At 58.1% G+C, this 18214-nt stretch overlaps 1 protein-coding gene across 29 annotated transcripts in view; it reads left to right on the top strand.

Moving 5' to 3' along the window:
* Positions 1 to 18214, top strand: part of RBFOX3 (RNA binding fox-1 homolog 3) — a 355830-nt gene that overhangs the window by 333840 nt on the left and 3776 nt on the right. For 25 of the 29 annotated variants that reach the window (XM_084647038.1, XM_084647033.1, XM_084647023.1 and 22 more), the window contains 10 exons: positions 3116 to 3418; positions 7134 to 7268; positions 8009 to 8062; positions 9012 to 9104; positions 11142 to 11202; positions 11897 to 11950; positions 13671 to 13803; positions 15335 to 15374; positions 16452 to 16510; positions 17313 to 17391. In XM_084647038.1, coding sequence (XP_084503164.1) covers positions 3116 to 3418; positions 7134 to 7268; positions 8009 to 8062; positions 9012 to 9104; positions 11142 to 11202; positions 11897 to 11950; positions 13671 to 13803; positions 15335 to 15374; positions 16452 to 16510; positions 17313 to 17391 — 1011 coding nt within the window. Of the gene's footprint in view, positions 1 to 3115; positions 3419 to 7130; positions 7269 to 8008; positions 8063 to 9011; positions 9105 to 11141; positions 11203 to 11896; positions 11951 to 13670; positions 13804 to 15334; positions 15375 to 16451; positions 16511 to 17312; positions 17392 to 18214 lie in introns of all 29 variants that reach the window. The other 4 variants (XM_084647027.1, XM_084647024.1, XM_084647035.1 and 1 more) reach the window with 4 other exon arrangements.

Below are 18214 nucleotides of genomic sequence, written 5' to 3'. Positions count from 1 at the left end.
ACATCCCCTCATGGTCAGTGACTGAGTGTTTCAGGGCTAGGCTTGGCCCCGTCTCTGGCTTTCAGCCCTGACCCCACAGGACAGGGGGAATTTCCCCTGCCTGCCCCAGGAAAGCGGGTAAATTGGGTAAGTTAAAGCAAAGGGGTTAATCAGTTCTTTGATATCTGCCTTGCGTGCTAAGATGCTGTGACGAAGTGGGACTGTTCTTAATGTTTTCTCTGAATATTGGGGGGTGCCTCAGTTTCCCCTATGCAGTTCTTAAGTATCTAGGGGGTGGGATAAGGGTGTATGATCATTGCAGAGCCCTAGAGGGCAGGGGTGTGCAGGGGTCTGGACACAGAGAATGGCCAACACCCTGTTTCCTGGCAACTGATGGCCTGGGCCCATCCCCCCTGGAAGGTGAGAGCTAAAGGGTTGGAGAACAAAGGAATCAGGTGACCTCCCGTCCAGGGAAAGGGACAAAGCCCAGAGGAGGAGGGGCTGGAGAGAGTTTTCAGTTTGGGGCTAGCTGGGGACATGGAGTGAAGTGCAGACATGGTTGTCTGGCTCACCGCCCCCCAAAATGGACCCGGCTGAGGGGTCATGTTCTCTGCACCTACAAGCTCTGTGTTAGACCATGTTCCTGTCGTCTAATAAACCTTCTGTTTTACTGGCTGGCTGAGAGTCCCATCTGACTGCGGAGTTGGGGGGCAGGACCCTCTGGCTTCCCCAGGACCCTGCCTGGGCGGACTTGCTGTGGGAAACGCACGGAGGGGCAGAGGATGCTGAATGCTCCAAGGTCAGACCCAGGAAGGTGGAAGCCGGGTGAGCTGTGTGTCCGGCCGACAGGCTGCTTCCAGAGAGGAGACTTCCCCAGAGTCCTGACTGACTTTGTAGGGAGCAGCTCAGGAGCATTGCCCGGGAACTCGGTGATAGATGCCATTTGACATTTCACACCTCTGCCTAGGCCTCTTTCCCCTTTCCTCCCCTCCCTGCTCCGCTCCATTGCACTGGCTCTCCTCTCCTCTTTTCCACCCTTTTCTCCCCACCCCCGTGGGTCTGACTTACCTGGCAGTGTGTTTGCTAATCATGGATAATGATGCTCTGCAATCCTCTTGGGAACAATGATGCCAGAGCGGCTGGGCTTTCTCCCTTGCTGTTCTCCAAGTTGAAGCCTGCTCTAGTTTCTCTTTCCGGAATGTCCAGACTTCCTTCTCTGAGGATCCCTGCGCAGTAGGAGCAGGGGCTGCTGACCTTGCCAGATTCAGAGTTGCACCAAAGCTCGTAGGTCACCACTCGCCCCCTATTCAGTGGCCCCTGGTGAGTCTGAGTCCAGTTCCCAGTGCTGCCCCACTGCTGGCTCGGAAAGCAGGGGCCTGAGGGCTGATGGAGCAAAGGAGACACAGACCAGAGCTCTGCAGAGCAATGCTCTATAGATGCAGCAGTAGGTCCACAAGCCATTTCAAGGCCTCTTCTGTGACACTGTGGATATTGTCCAGTTCACCTCTGAATCCGCTCTAGGCACCAGCACAGCAAGCACGGGCTTGGGGTGGCATGTTTCCAGGGGCGGCCTTCCAGCCATCCTTTTTTTTCCCCCGGCCCCGCTCAGACAACCAGGGAGCCCCTGCGTGGGGTGGGGCGGTGGGCTCAGTGTGGGGGTCCTGGCCCGGGGGCGGTTGCCCTGGCCCCCCGCCACCATGGGAGCGGGGCGATGCGGCTTCTCCCTTCCTGCCCATCCCTGCCGCAAGTGTCACAAGTGGTGGAGGAGCTGGAGTCAAGTGGAGGGGAGCCCGGGATCGGGGCAAGACCCTTGGCCGATAAGGGACCCGCTGCCCCGGGCGGCTCGGTGCTGGGTGGGTGCCCCTGGTCTGCCCCCTCCCTGCAGCTGACCCGCCCCCCAGCCACTCTGTCAGTTACTGTCCCCTCTGCTGGGGTGGGGCTGGGGGCCCACGGGCGGGATGTACAGCCCCAAGCACCTCACTCCAAACACTGCTATGGCATTACACATTCTTTAAACAGTGGCTTCTGGTGAGCGCAGTGTCTCAAAACTGAAATTACTAAAAAATTATTTGAGTCCACTATGTCTCAAAATCGTCTGTCAGGACTTGGATTAATTTCAGTTGAAAGGACCATTGCGAAAAACGTAGATGTCACTGAATTATTAAAAGGACGGAAGTATAAACCTAGAAACATCCAATTCATATAAATTCTTTTAATTTATGAGAAACTGGGTGCACCAGAAGACACTAAGGTTATTACAGTGCATAGTTGAACCCAAATTGTTTGTAATTGTGATTTTGCTAAAATTAAATGAGTACACTAGTAGGAAATTGTTTTATTTCACTAACTACAAATTCTGTTTTCATTTTTTTAAAATTTTAAACAGTTAAAAAAAAAACCAAAGCAAAACAAAAAAACATTGCAAAGTGCAAACGTGTAAAAGGCAAAAAAAAGGTGGGGGAGGGATTTTTTTGCTTGGGGCGGCAAAAAACCTAGAGCCAGCCCTGGTTCTGCTGTGTTCAGTGGCTTGGCTGTTCTCACCACAGTCACATGAAGGGGAGTCTTTGAGTTTCCACTTGTGCATCAAGTAGCTGTATCTTCCCTGGTGTGTTTGGATGTGGTTTGGTGTGGCCCAAAGTGCGCGGCCGGTGGAACCTGGGAGGGCGGTGTGTTGGCTGGTCCCTGTCCATCAGGCCTGAGGCTCACGGACTGGTTCAGGCTGCATCTGTCCTGGCAATAGTTGGCAGCCATCCATCTGGCTGTTCCACTCAAGACATTTCTACAGCCAGGGTTCCCTGTGAGAGGACAACAGGCCATGAGCCCTCCTGCTGCAGGGCATGCGCCAGCCATTTCCCTGTGGGGAGCTTACCCCAAGGGACTGGACATGCGTGCATACAGGTCTGAGCCTCTCTGCCCATTCCTAGGGTCCTGTCAATAGAGTTACAAACCCCTGCAAACACCTGTCTCCAGTGGGGTCCCCCCCAGGACTGCCCTGCTTTGGCCTGTGGACGGTATGGCCTCCAACCCTTGGGGTCTCCTGGCCTCACCACCTGTGGGGGCCCCACTTGCTTGCTCTGAGGACTTCTCAGGCTCTGCATGGGGCTGGACAGTCAGCAGCCTTCTTCTGTCTCTGCAGGGTAATCAGGACGCCACGGCTCCTCCTGAAGCGATGGCTCAGCCCTACCCCCCAGCCCAGTATCCTCCGCCTCCCCAGAATGGAATCCCTGCAGAGTACGCACCCCCGCACCCGCACCCTCACCCCACGCAGGATTACTCGGGGCAGAGCACGGTACCGGAGCACGCCATGACCCTCTACACACCAGCACAGAGCCACGCTGAGCAGCCAGGCACCGACGCCGGCACACAGTCCATAGCAGGGACGCAGACGGTATCGGTAAGAGCCCCCATGGAGCCCCGGGTGGGCAGCGGGGCTTTTCAGGTGAGAGGAGCAGTGATGAGCCACGAAGGGATTCAGGGTCCTTTGGCCACAGGCTGGCGCTTGGGGCCAGTGCCGTCGGTGTCTCTTGGGAGGCAGGGCAATATGCCAGCGTGGGGAAGGGGGCGAGATGGTAGCAAGTGCTCTGAGAATGTGTGTATGAAACAGTGACCTGGGGAATCCTGGAGTCACCTGCCTGGCAGCAGGGGGCTGTGGGTCAGGACTGAGGGGCCTGGTAGAGTTGTCAGTAAGGTCCCAGGCTGGAAGAACAGCCTTGCCCACCAGGAGGCAGGTGGGTCACGCAGCCCCTGCCCCCCCGTTCCCAGCGTTAGCCTAGGCTCTCAGTCCCAAGTCTAGGCCTCCGCCCCAGAGCTGAGCAACCTGTGGCTACAAAGGGAGAGCCATAGGCTGAGCCTGCAGCTCCAGCACCCCTGGGGGCTGCTGTGCCCACAGCACGGGCAGCGGCAGGTCGCAGTTGCCAGTTCCTCTCCCAGTTTACGGGCTCCCCTGTCATTTCTAATCACTTGTAATCTACCTGCTTGGCTACTGTCCAATCAGATAGCTCCCATTAGGTGGTTGTAATGCAGCTCCAAGCGGAAAGTGCTGAGCTCTCACTTCCGTCAGCGAGTGCCAGCCCGCACCACACAGCACAGCTGGGCCCGCTCCCTGGCCTTGCCTCCACACGCACGTCCACACTCTGGCTGCACAGGCATGCACGCTCATCCACACGCACTGCATGCACACACGCATGTCCACGTGCGCGCTGCACGCACACTCATCCACACGCACTGCACGCACACTCATCCACACACACTGCACGCACACACGCATGTCCACACTCTGGCTGCACAGGCATGCACGCTCATCCACACGCACTGCATGCACACACGCATGTCCACGTGCACGCTGCACGCACACTCATCCACACGCACTGCACGCACACACGCACGTCCACACTCTGGCTGCACAGGCATGCACGCTCATCCACACGCACTGCATGCACACACGCATGTCCACGTGCACGCTGCACGCACACTCATCCACACGCACTGCACGCACACACGCATGTCCACACTCTGACTGCACAGGCATGCACGCTCATCCATGCTCCTGCTGCACACACGCATGTCCACGTGCACGCTGCACGCACACTCATCCACACGCACTGCACGCACACACGCATGTCCACACTCTGACTGCACAGGCATGCACGCTCATCCATGCTCCTGCTGCACACACGCACACTCGTCCACGTGCGCGCTGCACGCACACTCATCCACATGCACTGCACGCACACTCATCCACACACACTGCACGCACACACGCATGTCCATGTGCACGCTGCACGCACGCACGCACGTCCACACTCTGACTGCACAGGCATGCACGCTCATCCATGCTCCTGCTGCACACACGCACACTCGTCCACGTGCGCGCTGCACGCACACTCATCCACATGCACTGCACGCACACTCATCCACACACACTGCACGCACACACGCATGTCCATGTGCACGCTGCACGCACGCACGCACGTCCACACTCTGACTGCACAGGCATGCACGCTCATCCATGCTCCTGCTGCACACACGCACACTCGTCCACGTGCGCGCTGCACGCACACTCATCCACACGCACTGCACGCACACACGCATGTCCACACTCTGACTGCACAGGCATGCACGCTCATCCATGCTCCTGCTGCACACACGCACACTCGTCCACGTGCGCGCTGCACGCACACTCATCCACACGCACTGCACGCACACTCATCCACACACACTGCACGCACACACGCATGTCCATGTGCACGCTGCACGCACGCACGCACGTCCACACTCTGACTGCACAGGCATGCACGCTCATCCATGCTCCTGCTGCACACACGCACACTCGTCCACGTGCGCGCTGCACGCACACTCATCCACACGCACTGCACGCACACTCATCCACACACACTGCACGCACACACGCATGTCCATGTGCATGCTGCACGCACGCACGCACGTCCACACTCTGACTGCACAGGCATGCACGCTCATCCATGCTCCTGCTGCACACACGCACACTCGTCCACGTGCGCGCTGCACGCACACTCATCCACACGCACTGCACGCACACTCATCCACACACACTGCACGCACACACGCATGTCCATGTGCACGCTGCACGCACGCACGTCCACACTCTGACTGCACAGGCATGCACGCTCATCCATGCTCCTGCTGCACACACGCACACTCGTCCACGTGCGCGCTGCACGCACACTCATCCACACGCACTGCACGCACACTCATCCACACACACTGCACGCACACACGCATGTCCATGTGCACGCTGCACGCACGCACGCACGTCCACACTCTGACTGCACAGGCATGCACGCTCATCCATGCTCCTGCTGCACACACGCACACTCGTCCATGTGCACGCTGCACGCACACTCATCCACACGCACTGCACGCACACACGCACGTCCACACTCTGACTGCACAGGCATGCACGCTCATCCATGCTCCTGCTGCACACACGCACACTCGTCCACGTGCACGCTACACGCACACTCGTCCACACGCACTGCATGCACACTCATCCACACGCACTGCACGCACACACGCATGTCCATGTGCACGCTGCACGCACGCATGCACGTCCACACTCTGACTGCACAGGCATGCACGCTCATCCATGCTCCTGCTGCACACACGCACACTCGTCCACGTGCACGCTGCACGCACACTCATCCACACGCACTGCACGCACACATGCACGTCCACACTCTGACTGCACAGGCATGCACGCTCATCCATGCTCCTGCTGCACACACGCACACTCGTCCACGTGCACGCTGCATGCACGCTCGTCCACACGCACTGCACGCACACACGCACATCCACACTCTGACTGCACAGGCATGCACGCTCATCCATGCTCCTGCTGCACACACGCACACACGTGCACGCTGCATGCACGCTCGTCCACACGCACTGCACGCGCGCACACATGTCCATGTGCACACTGCACGTGCACGCTGCATATGCAAATGCTCGTCCACATGCACGTTGTGTACACACACACTTGTCCACACACTCATGCTGCACGCATGCACACTCATCCACACACACATTGCACACACTCCTTTAAACTTATGCTGCACACTCGCACACTCATCTGCATTCTGCACACATGCGTGCACACTTATCCACACTGCACATATGCACACTCATCCCCATTCACCTTGCATGCACTCACACTTGCACTCTCACCCTCTCACATAACTCTCTTGCACATACACATGCACCAGCTTGCACACCCTCACTTAATTCAGTCTAGTGGGGCTGTGTTGGTGACAAGCTAGACATGTGCTGCCAAAGTGCAAAAGGAGATGGAGCCCGGGGGCTGTGGGAGGGGGCCACACACTGTTTGGGCTGACCCTCTGGCAGGCCTCTCTGCAGCGCCAGGCCAGCTCTTCTCCCTGGGGTCAGGCACAGCTTCGCCCTGCACCTTTCACGAGAGGTCTCCACCCCCTCTCCCTCGCACGCCCTGTCTGGGGATCAGATACTGCAGCAGGAAGGGCCTGGCTCAGACCATAATGCCAGGTAGGGGGTTAGTGATGCTGCATGGAGCTCCTCGGGGGCAGTGGCCCTTGGCGGCATGTCCCCTTCCCAGCACGAGTGCTGCAGTGGGCTGATGGTTTTGGGGTCCTTTTTTCCAGCAGACAGATGAAGCCGCACAGACAGAGAGCCAACAGCTCCATTCCTCAGAGAACTCAGACAAGCAGCAGCCCAAGAGGTTACACGTCTCCAACATCCCCTTCCGATTCCGGGATCCAGACCTGCGGCAAATGTTCGGGGTGTGTATGGCCAGTGTGTGCACCAGCCCCGTCGTCCCCGGTGGGCCCAGGAAGAGGCAGGGCAGGGGACTTGACATTGCAAACATAGAACTAATGGATCCTAACAGTGTCCAAGTGCTCACCTTATCTTGTCTCTTGTTCGCATGCCAGGCTCTCCCCCTTTCCCCAGGGCATATCCCAGGCTGCTACCTCCGGGCAGACTGACTGGGAGCCTCTCATTCCTGGCCTGGCCTGGCAGGTTAACTGGGGACCCCAGGGCTCTGGAGCTCCGACCCGGCAGGTTAGCTGGGACCCTCAGGGCTCTGGAGCTCTGACCCAGCAGGTTAGCTGGGGCCCCCAGGGCTCTGGAGCTCCGGCCCGGCAGGTTAGCTGGGACCCTCAGGGCTCTGGAGCTCTGACCCAGCAGGTTAGCTGGGGCCCCCAGGGCTCTGGAGCTCCGGCCCGGCAGGTTAGCTGGGCCCCCAGGGCTCTGGAGCTCTGGCCTGGCAGGTTAGCTGCGCCCCCAGGGCTCTCCTTGAAGGGCTGCACAGCAGAGCATTAAGTTGGCAGTCCCATCGCTTGGGGCTCAGCTCAGCCTGTGTGAACATGGGTAGCGCTGTGCAGGGTGGGCCCCTTGCCTGCTCCGCCAGCGGGAGATTTGCAGCAGGCCTGCTCCCCGTGTGCCTGGGGGTCGGGGATGAGGCAGGCCCCTCTGCAGAGCCCGGGCACTATTCTCACCCCTCTGCTCTCTCTGATTGCAGCAATTCGGGAAGATCCTCGACGTGGAGATTATTTTCAATGAGCGGGGCTCCAAGGTGGGTGCTGCCCGAGGCCGGCGTCATTACAGCAGCCCCGGGAGCAGGCCAGGCTGACCTGTGACATGTGCGTTTCTCCTGGCGAAGGCTCCACTCAGGGAGGGACTCAGGGGCTCGTCTTCCCTGCTCTTCCTGACTCACTCCTGTCCTGCCCAGCTGTCTGTGTGCTGCTGCTTCTCTCTCCCGCTCCCTCCCTCTCTGCGGCCAGGGGCCTGCCCCACACTCCAGTCCCCTGCCTCTCACCTGCACTCAGGTGCCTCCCAACTGGCCGCAGCTCAGACCACAGCCATGGGGACAAAGGGCACTGGCCTAATGCCAGCCCCTTTCCAGAGGGGAGCAGCCACTGTTCACCCTCATCTGAGCAGAAGGGATTTCACTGGGGGGTGGCTTGGTCCCTCTGCCCCGTGCCGGCAGGACACGATGGCTCGGTCCCTTTATCATGTAATAGGGAAAACACGGGGGGGAACAGCTTGGTCTCTCTGTCCCATGCCAGGCAGGAGGGGAACCACGGCTTGGTCCTTCTGTCCCATGGAAGGGATAGCATGGGGTGGGCAGTTCAGTCCCTCCGTCCCACACTGAGGGGGGTGGCTCGGTCTCTCCGTCCCACACTGAGGGGGCTGGCTCGGTCCCTCCGCCCCACACTGAGGGGGTGGGCAGCTCGGTCCCTCCGTCCCACACTAGTACAGGGCAGCCCATGTCCCTGTGTGTGTGGATGTTTCTTTTGGATCTTCACTGCTTCTCTGTTCCCCTCTCCCCATTTACTGGGGTGACTTGGGGGTGGCCCCGGACAGGATCCCTCTCGCTCTCTCCACGCAGGATCTGGCCCTGAACACACTGCCTGAGCCTCCTGTGCCAGCTCTCCTGATTCACCTGCTCTCTCTGTCCCCATTCCCCTTCTCTCTCGCTCTCGCTCTCTCCCTCTCCCTCCCCGTTTCTCCTCTGCTCACAGGGTTTTGGGTTTGTAACTTTTGAAACTAGCACAGATGCCGACCGGGCACGAGAGAAGCTGAATGGCACAATCGTAGAGGGACGGAAAATTGAGGTGCTCAGATAAGTGTGACTGCCATTGCCTGCTGTGTGTCGCCCACGCGGGTGCCTGGGCCTCCCCTGCCCCCAGGCTGCTTGCCTTGCACACGCCCTTCCCGGGGACTGCGGGGGTCCCAGTCATGTCGCATGCCTTGTGCGTTCACCCCTGCTTTCACCTGTCCTGTTCCTTTGAGCCAGCTGGCGGGAGGGATCCTGGCATCTGGCACAGAGGGAAATCCAGGCCCTGTCCAGGGACCGTGGAGCGGTTCAGCAGGGGAGTGGGCTTTGCTGGCTTCCTTCCCTCTCAGTGCCTGCTCCACCCAGCATTAACTGGCCCAGGTCCTTGCCACCTGGCCCCTGGCCATGCCAGAGTCTGGCCCAGAGCAGAGTCCCCATCATGCATGTTCTCCTCCTTGTGGTGCTGATGGTGGAATGATTGCTGAGTGCAGCGCATGTCCTTGGCCAGTGGTGCATTGCACTGGGGCTAGGAGGAGAGCTTACCGCCTGAAGCAAATGGCACAGGAGCAGGAGGGCAGGTGAGGGCTGGACCCCAAGGAGTTCTGGGGGGAGTTGGAGGGAGCACTGAAGGCCAGCATGCCAAGCCTCAGCTCTGGGGAGCACAGCTCCAACTTGACTGAAGTTCACCAGTGAACTGAGCGTGAGGGTCCCTTTCATGCTCCCCTCCCAGGGATTGTTGGTCAGCACCAAAGAGCAGCCAGTCAGCTGCATTAGCTCTGGGGTCTGCAGGACAGGACAGAGGGACACGGGCAACGCTGGGGAAGCAGGGGGTAGGTCTGAGATAGCAAGAGATGCCACAGGTCAGCAGTGAGGAGTCAACACTACAAAAATGGCAGAGTGGGAGCTGCCATGGGTGAAAACTGAACAGAACAGCATCAGCAGAGCTGGGGGGACCCAGGACTGGTGTAACTGGGGATCTGCAGGTCGGGACTGAGGGGCACTGACAGTTGGGGGACCCAGGACTGGTGTAACTGGGGATCTGCGGGTTGGGACTGAGGGGCACCGACAGCTCGGGGGGGCAGGACTGCTGTAACTGGGGATCTGCGGGTTGGGACTGAGGGGCACCGACAGCTCGGGGGGGCAGGACTGGTGTAACTGGGGATCTGCGGGTCGGGACTGAGGGGCACCGACAGCTGGGGGGTCCAGGACTGGTGTAACTGGGGATCTGCGGGTCGGGACTGAGGGGCACCGACAGCTGGGTGGTCAATGTGCACAGTCTGCTACTGCATGTTGCCTGGCTCTGACAAGGACTGTTGGACCCTCCCATTCATGGGCACCAAGATTGTCCCCTGCCCCACTCCAGTGCAGACCTGTCCCTTCCCAAGGCCCCTCTGAGTGGTGTAAAACAGGACGCTTCCTCCTCTCCACACGTGCAGTTCAGCAATCCTTCCAGGCTTTGCCGCTCGCACTGGCCAGGCAGTGAGCCTAGCACAGGCCTCTCCTCCCACTGCCTCGTGCCCGAGGCCCCTGTACAGCCCCCAAGGCTGAAATGAGCTTGTAGCAGGCCAAGGAAGTGCCAAGGCAGCCTGCTCAGCACACAGCACCTTGTCAAACTCAGCTTCTGCAAGCTGGGGCTCGGCTCTGGATGTGGGTCCGAAGGGAGCTGGCTGCTATCTGCAGTGTAAGCTCTCGAGGCCTCAGGACCAGGTATTGGTTACCCCAGGGGCTGCAGGTCAGGACTGAGGATCACCAGCAGAGCTGGGGTTGGGGAGCCAGGGCTGGAGTAGCAGGGGGTCTGCAGGATGGGAGCCCTGGGCTGGACCAGCAGGTGCAGGAGCTGTGGGTCCAGATCATGGTGCAGCGGGAGCCCGGGGGAGTCAGAATTGCAGGGCAGAGTAGAGCTGTGTGCAGATCCCTGGGGTACCAGGCAGTGTGGCAGTGTCCCCCGACACTGCCTGGCCTGGTGATCATGTCACTGACATTGCCCCCAGCCCCAGGCTGGAAGAACTCCACATAAATGCAGCGGAGCAGGCCCCTGGGGCTGCAGCGTCTCTGGGTGCAGACAGCGATCTGTCCTGTGCCCTCTCTTCTGCAGGTGAATAACGCCACAGCCCGAGTCATGACGAACAAAAAGGCTGCAAATCCCTACATCAATGGTAAGGGCTGGAGGATGTGGGGCAGCAAGGGTGGGCTTGGCAGTGTGAGCAGCTGCGGGGAGCTTCCCTTGGGGCCTGGGAGCACAAGCATTGGGAGCATGGTGTGGGGTTTGGGGCTTTTATTCTTCCTGCTCCTAGGGCCTGAGGCTGTGTGGGTCAGATGGCCCCTCTGGAATTCCCAGCAACAAGCAAGAGCCAGGCCCACAAGTCCCAGCTCCTCTGGCTCAGGCCAGCCCCCAGTCCCGTCAGCATCTCTGCCCAGAGGACCCCAGGAAGGAGGGTGTTAGTCCCAGGGTAAAGGGCTGCACTGAGCATCTGGGGCAAGCACTGCGCTCCATGGTAGGAGCGGAGTGGGACCCTGGCCTCTAGGGGTAAAAGGCTCAGCGACTCCTCTCCCTGCTTTCCTGAGACATTTGCTACATTATGTCCAGCTCCCCCCCTTGCAGTAGGGGTCCCCTGCCATGGCCGCAGTTTGCACTGGGAAACATGGAGAGTGTTTGCCAGCAGCTGGGCCTCCCTGGGGTGGGCTCGGAGGCAGCTGGTCCCACAGGCCTCCTGCAGGCTGTCTCCCCATGGCCCATGGAGGAGGGTGGGGGTGCTGTGGCAGGGACGGCGGAGAAATCTGAAATCTCGGCTTGTTGCTCTCTGGATTCCCGCTGCGGGGGGTCTCACTGGCTCGCTGTTTGTGTGGCAGGCTGGAAGCTGAACCCGGTGGTGGGAGCTGTCTACAGTCCTGAATTCTATGCAGGTAAAGTCTGGATCAGGTCAGTCCCTTTGGCAGAAGGGCTGCTTCATGTCCCACTTGCCACAGAAGGAGCCCGCGTGACTCTGATTGCCCTTGGGCCTGCTCTCATGCCAGCCTCTCAGGTGGCGGGTTACAACCGCAGTTAGCGCCAGCCATCAATAATGCTGAAGCCAGGCCCCAGCCCTGATGCTGGGCAGTGCCCATGTGCCCCATGGTGATAGGTAGGTAGGTTTCCATGCCAATGTCCATGTGCCTTGTGGTGGTGAGTGCGATGGGTTGGATCACAGAAACCCCCTTGGGGCTGCCAACTCATGTGCCAAGACTATCTCTGCCCCTGCTTTCCCTGCCAGCTTTGGACTCCAGCACCCTGTCTTGCTGAGCCAGACACGCCAGTCTGCTCCAACACAGACCCAGGGTCTGAACCACGTACCCCAAAGCTGCAGACTTAACTGAAAGCAACTTAAGAAGTGTTCCTGTCTTTAACACTCAGATGCTCAACTCCCAATGGGGTCTAAACCCAAATAAATCCATTTTACCCTGTGTAAAGCTTATACAGGGTAAACACATAAATTGTTCGCCCTCTATAACACTGATAGAGAGGTATGCACAGCTGTTTGCCCCCCCCCCCGAAATTAATACATACTCTGGGTTAATTAATAAGTAAAAAGTGATTTTATTAAATACAGAAAGTAGGATTTAAGTGGTTCCAAGTAATAACAGACAGAACAAAGTGAATTTTACCAAGCAAAATAAAATAAAACATGCAAGTCTAAGTCTAGTACAGTAATAAAACTGAATACAGATAAAATCTCACCCTCAGAGATGTTTCAATAAGTTTATTTCACAGACTGGATGCCTTCCTAATCTGGGCACAATCCTTTCCCCTGGTGCAGCCCTTGTTCCAGCTCAGGTGGTAGCTAGGGGATTTGTCATGATGCCCCCCCCCCTTTGTTCTATGCCACCCCCTTATATATCTTTTGCATAAGGCTAGAATCCTTTGTCCCTCTGGATTCCCACCCCGTCCTTCTCAATGGAAAAGTACCAGGTTAAAGATGGATTCCAGTTCAGGTGACACGATCACATGTCACTGTAAGACTTCATTAACCACTTGCCAGCCTACAGGTATACAGAAAGACTTACAAGTAAACAGAGCCATATACAGTTAATTGTCCTGGTTAATGGGAGCCATTAAGATTCCAAACCACCATTAATAGCCCACACTTTGCATAATTACAATAGGACCTCAGAGTTATATTTCATATTTCTAGTTTCAGATACAAGAGTGATACATTTATACAAATAGGATGACCACACTCAGTAGATTATAAGCTTTGTAATGATACCTTACAAGAGACCTTTTGCATGAAGCATATTCCAGTTACATTATATTCACACTCATTAGCATATTTTTATAAAATCATATAAAGTGCAACGTCACAGTGAGTAACACCCTGTGGCAGTGGACAGGGCTCATAAACCCCCTGGGAGTACCCACGTGCCTCATGGCAGTAAGCAGGGCTCTGTGCTTGGTGACAGTGGGTTCTCCCAATGGTAGTGCCCCATGGCAGCAGGCAGCAAGTCCCTACTTCGGAGCAAGAAGTGCTGCTGAGGTGGGCGAGTGCTGCGCAGGAGGGGCCCTTCCATCTCTCTCAGGATGGCCCATGGGCAGGCGCTAGCCGGAGAGCTGCTCTGGGATGCTCATGTCTCTCTCTCTTGCCTTCAGTAACAGGGTTCCCTTACCCAGCCACGGGGACAGCCGTGGCATACCGAGGGGCGCACCTACGGGGCCGGGGGCGTGCTGTGTACAACACATTCCGCGCCGCACCCCCACCTCCACCTATCCCCACCTATGGCGCGTGAGTATCCCAGGGAGCCAGGCTTCCTCGAACCAGTGGGGCCCTGGGGTCTGGGGCAGGCAGCAGCTTTCCCCCTTTCTTGGGAGATGGACTTGAAGGAGAGGGGCTACTTTTCCCAGCACTTCCTGCAACTCAGCTGAAAATTGGGAGGCTGTAGGCCTGTTGTCCCTGCGCGGCTGGGGAGGCCCAATACCCTTCCATGGAACTGGGGTCTCTGTGTTCAGATCTCTGCACCCCACATGTGCAGCCTGGGGTGGGAGAGCAGACCCGGCATGTGGGGTACGGCTCAGCAGAGGTGGCACTGTTCAGAGTCAAGCTCTTTGAAGGTTCCTTGACTCCTTCCATCTCTTGGTGTCTCCTGGGGAGACAGGGTTTATCCCTAGAAATAGCCCTCCCCCGGTTTCATGCCCCAGGTGCAGGGTAATCACAGGAGAGGACTTTGTCCCTCTGTCTGGAGCGGCTCACAGCCATAAGTGCCGGCCTCAGGACAGACACCCCAGGCTGGAGGTGTGTTCTGTCACTAGATTTCACCAAGCCAGTAACAAGCATGAGCTCCTGGATCACTGTAACCGTCTCACCATGTAATCACAGACAGTCCCCTCAGATTCTCCAATCCACCTTGCCACCCAGATAAACTGGACTTAGTGATAAATGGTCACCTACACCACAAATCACCCGACATTCAGGTTGCTTCCAATCCCAAGAGACCGGTCACTTTGCCCAAATCAGTTGGGGTCTAAACACTAAATACATTCTTAAAATAGTAATACCTACTTTGAGCAAAGCTAACATCCAGGTGACCTGGTCTGGTCTCCAGCAACAAGGTTGTCAGTTCTTCGTTAATGCCTGTAGCTTGGGCAAGAGCTGGCATCTGGCCTGCCAGCGTCACAGACTCCAGGTTTCTAAAACTGAACTGGCTCTACATTAAGAGAGCTATGTGCAGACATGCTGTAACTGCGGCAAGCATTCCAGCCATGTGCACACAGACTGACTTCCTGTGCCTACGCTACACTCTTGTCTCCTCCCTCCAAGTTCTATGCAGGCTTTATACCCTCTCTCTGTAGTTGGGTACCAGCCCTCTGATGTCATGGGCTCCTGCATACTTTCAGCTGGGACAGCACAGAGCAGCCCCCAGAGGAAGTGGCTGCAATCTCATTTCCTCAAGAGCACTTGTTCCTCCTCAGCTTTTGTGAGGTGTCACTCTCCTCCCCCAGCTTCTCCCTGCTTTCAGCCCTGTTGGCACCTGAGCATCCACACGGGCAGATGTGGCCGCAGTTTAATTGCAGGTACACGCAGGCCAGCCTGGAGCAACCCAGACTAATCTCAGCATGGCTGGGACCAGACTGCCACCCAGGAACTCCAGAGCATCATCAGACACCCAACTGCAAGCCAGGATGGGGAGACGGGTCTGGCCCACAACGAAACAATAAACCCACCTTCAAATAGCCTGGCCACTCCCCACCCACCATGGCACTGGCAGCTTCCAGGCTTGCCCTTTGACGCACAGCCTGTCTCTTTGGACTGTTTGCAGGGTCGTTTATCAGGATGGATTCTATGGCGCTGAAATTTACGTAAGTGCTGCTCACTCCTCCTGGATGTTGTGTTTCACGTTTCCTTGCTGATGCCAAAGGAAGCAGAGGCGGATTGGATTGAATCCCGCCACAACGCGGGTTGGGGCTGAGAAGACGTAGGGATGGCCCTGGGGCCTGCACTGTGCCCTGCTGGTCGCAGCTGGGAGTACACAGCTGGGCATTCCCCGCCGCTTGGCACTGAATGAAGCTGTGGTTCTGATGGTGGTTTTCCTTTCTCTCTATTGTCCCGTATTCTGCAAAGTGAGGAACTTTACAGAAAATGTGCAGAATGTTATAGACTGTCTCATGAGCCATGATCCATCTGAGAACTGTGATCTCGCTACTCTAGACAATACATGCCAGACAAGCTGGTGTTGCCAGAGTTAAATTCCCAGCCATTAGAAGGTTTCCGGAGTGAGAAGAGATGTGGGGGATAAAAGAGGTGCCTGGCTTCTAGGAGCAGAGCAGAGAGGGGCTGCAGAAGAAGCGCTGCAGGGGTGGGGGCTGCAGTGGGCAGGGGCTGTGGAAGGAGCAGGGCTGGGGAACGGGCTGAAAGAGGCACAGGGCACAGGGTGCAGTGTGCAGGGCAGGCGAAGGGGGCACAGTGCTGACTGCTGGGCCCTGAGCAAGGACCCCTCGCCAGGCAAGCGCTGCGCTGGATTTATGCTCTCGGACAGTGTCAGCACAGTGCATCACACCAGCATTTAACCTCCATATTTAAAAGCCCTTGGCCCTGGCTCAGGTGGGCAGCTGAAGGATTTATCTCATGTGACACCTCATTAAAGCGATCAGGGAAGTGACATTTAATTGTTTCCGGTTAACATGTTTGCAAGCCCCCTAGGAATGCTAATGAGCCTGGCATTTGCCTCATGGTGCAGACACCTGGCTCCTAGCAGGGTCCCAAAGCTCCTACCACTCACCAGCTGCTGGGCACAGCTGAGGGGAGCCAGGCTCCCTCCTCAGGGGTCTGCTAGAAGGTTGGGCTCCTTTCCAAGGGAGCTGCTCCACCAGGCCTGCCTGGAGCCCTCTGGGACTGCCACTCCCTGCCTGACGACGTGTCTCTTCTTGCTGGCACAGGGGGGTTACGCAGCCTACAGATACGCCCAGCCGCCAGCAGCGGCAGCATACAGCGACAGGTAAGGCGCTCCTCTGCCACCCTTGCCCAGCCAGAGGCACCTGTGGCCTGGCTCCCCACCAGCCCATTGGGCTTGTGTCAGCAGCTTTCATGCATCCCTGGAGAGAGAGGCCTGGGGACAGAGCCTGGGACTCTTGTCACCTCTGCTCCCAGAGAGGGCAGATGGCGAGGAAGGGACATGCTCAGAACTGCAGCCAGCGCCCCCTCCACGTCCAGAAAGTGGCTCCTGGTCACCCACTTTCCTGGCCCTCACCAACCTGCTCCATGCCCACAGCCCCCTCAGTCAGGAGCTGGGCATGTCCCTATCACGGCTATCACGGCCCCGAGGCAGCGCTCCAGCTGGTCCCTTCCCTGGGCGGGGGGAATAGGGTCGAGGTGCCCTGAGTGTACAGCGAGCAGAGCTGGCCTAGGGACTAGAGCACAGCCCCTTTTTTCCCTGCCTGCTGCCAGGCATTCTCCAGCTGTGTCTCTCCATGCTGTACAGCACCAGCCACCCCACGGGACGGCTGGTGAAACACCGAGGGGCCGAGGGAGTGACTCTCCGACAGACCTCTGATCACGCCTACAGGCCGCCCCCTGCAGTGTGGAGCACCTGCTTCCTGCTCCTGCATTGCTGGCAGAAGCATCAGATAAATGCAGCACTCCTACAGCCAAATCCCTAGGCCCCATGGGATAGGCCCCTCAGATGGCCCAGAGGAGGGCCAGCCTCCCCCACCCCCCTGGGCATGGCCTCCACATGGGGTTCAGCAGGGAGGTACCCGTATGGGTGGGAGGTTTCTAATGCCCGCTGTGTTTGCTCCTAGCTACGGCAGAGTGTATGCAGCTGCGGACCCATACCACCACACCATCGGCCCTGCTGCCACGTACAGCATCGGCACCATGGTAAGAGCTGCCCCGCCCCCTGCATTCCCCTGACACTGGCTGCAGCTGAGGGGGGACCACACCCAGTGGGACGCCTTGACTGGAATGAGTTTGCATGTGCCCGGGGAGCAGGACGTCCCTGCCACGATCTGACTGTCGGGGACCAGCAGGGGAGCATTTCACTGGTGGGAAAGCCCAGGAGAAACTTGACTCCGTCTGACCCCACACAGCCTGTCCCCCCACCCACCCCCTCAAGGGAGCCCCCAACACACAGAGACCCATTCACACCCCCCCAGCCTGCGGGAGCCCCCAACCCACCTTACACTGGCACAGAGATCAGTAACTCCTTTCTACCTAGGCTGTATGGGGGGGTGAAGCTGGAGGTCTGTGGCCCCCCTCTTGCCCTGGTGCCCACCACACACGCACATCCAGCATGCAGAGAGCCGACCTGCCAGGGAGCGTGTGCGCACATGTGTCTGTGCAGCCTGGCACCCGCCGCGGCTCCCTGGCGTGATACACCGTCCCACACAGCGCAGTGCAGGGGCGGTTTAGCTAGCTTTGCAACCAGCATCAAAGATGAAAAGTCCCGTTTGTGGGCAGGGTCTCCAAGCCAACCAGGCGTTTTCTTCCTTTTTTTAACCCTCCCTAATGCCCTGGCCAAGGCCTGAGCTGCAGCATGTCAGGGCGGGTCCTGCCAGTGCCCCTCTGCACACCCAAGGCGTGGGGCTTGGCTGGACAGGAGTGTGAAACTCAGGCGGCCCCCGGGCTGAGAGCCGGGCGCGCAGCAGCACTGTGCAGAGTCGGAGCAGCGCTGCCAGCAGTCCTGGGCGGGGAGCTTGGTGGA

Source organism: Lepidochelys olivacea (genome assembly GCF_965140295.1).
Source record: "Lepidochelys olivacea isolate rLepOli2 genome assembly, chromosome: 14".
NCBI classification, from domain to species: Eukaryota; Metazoa; Chordata; order Testudines; family Cheloniidae; genus Lepidochelys; species Lepidochelys olivacea.
Note: the sequence above shows the minus strand (reverse complement) of the source record. Positions and strands in the feature narration are given on the sequence as shown.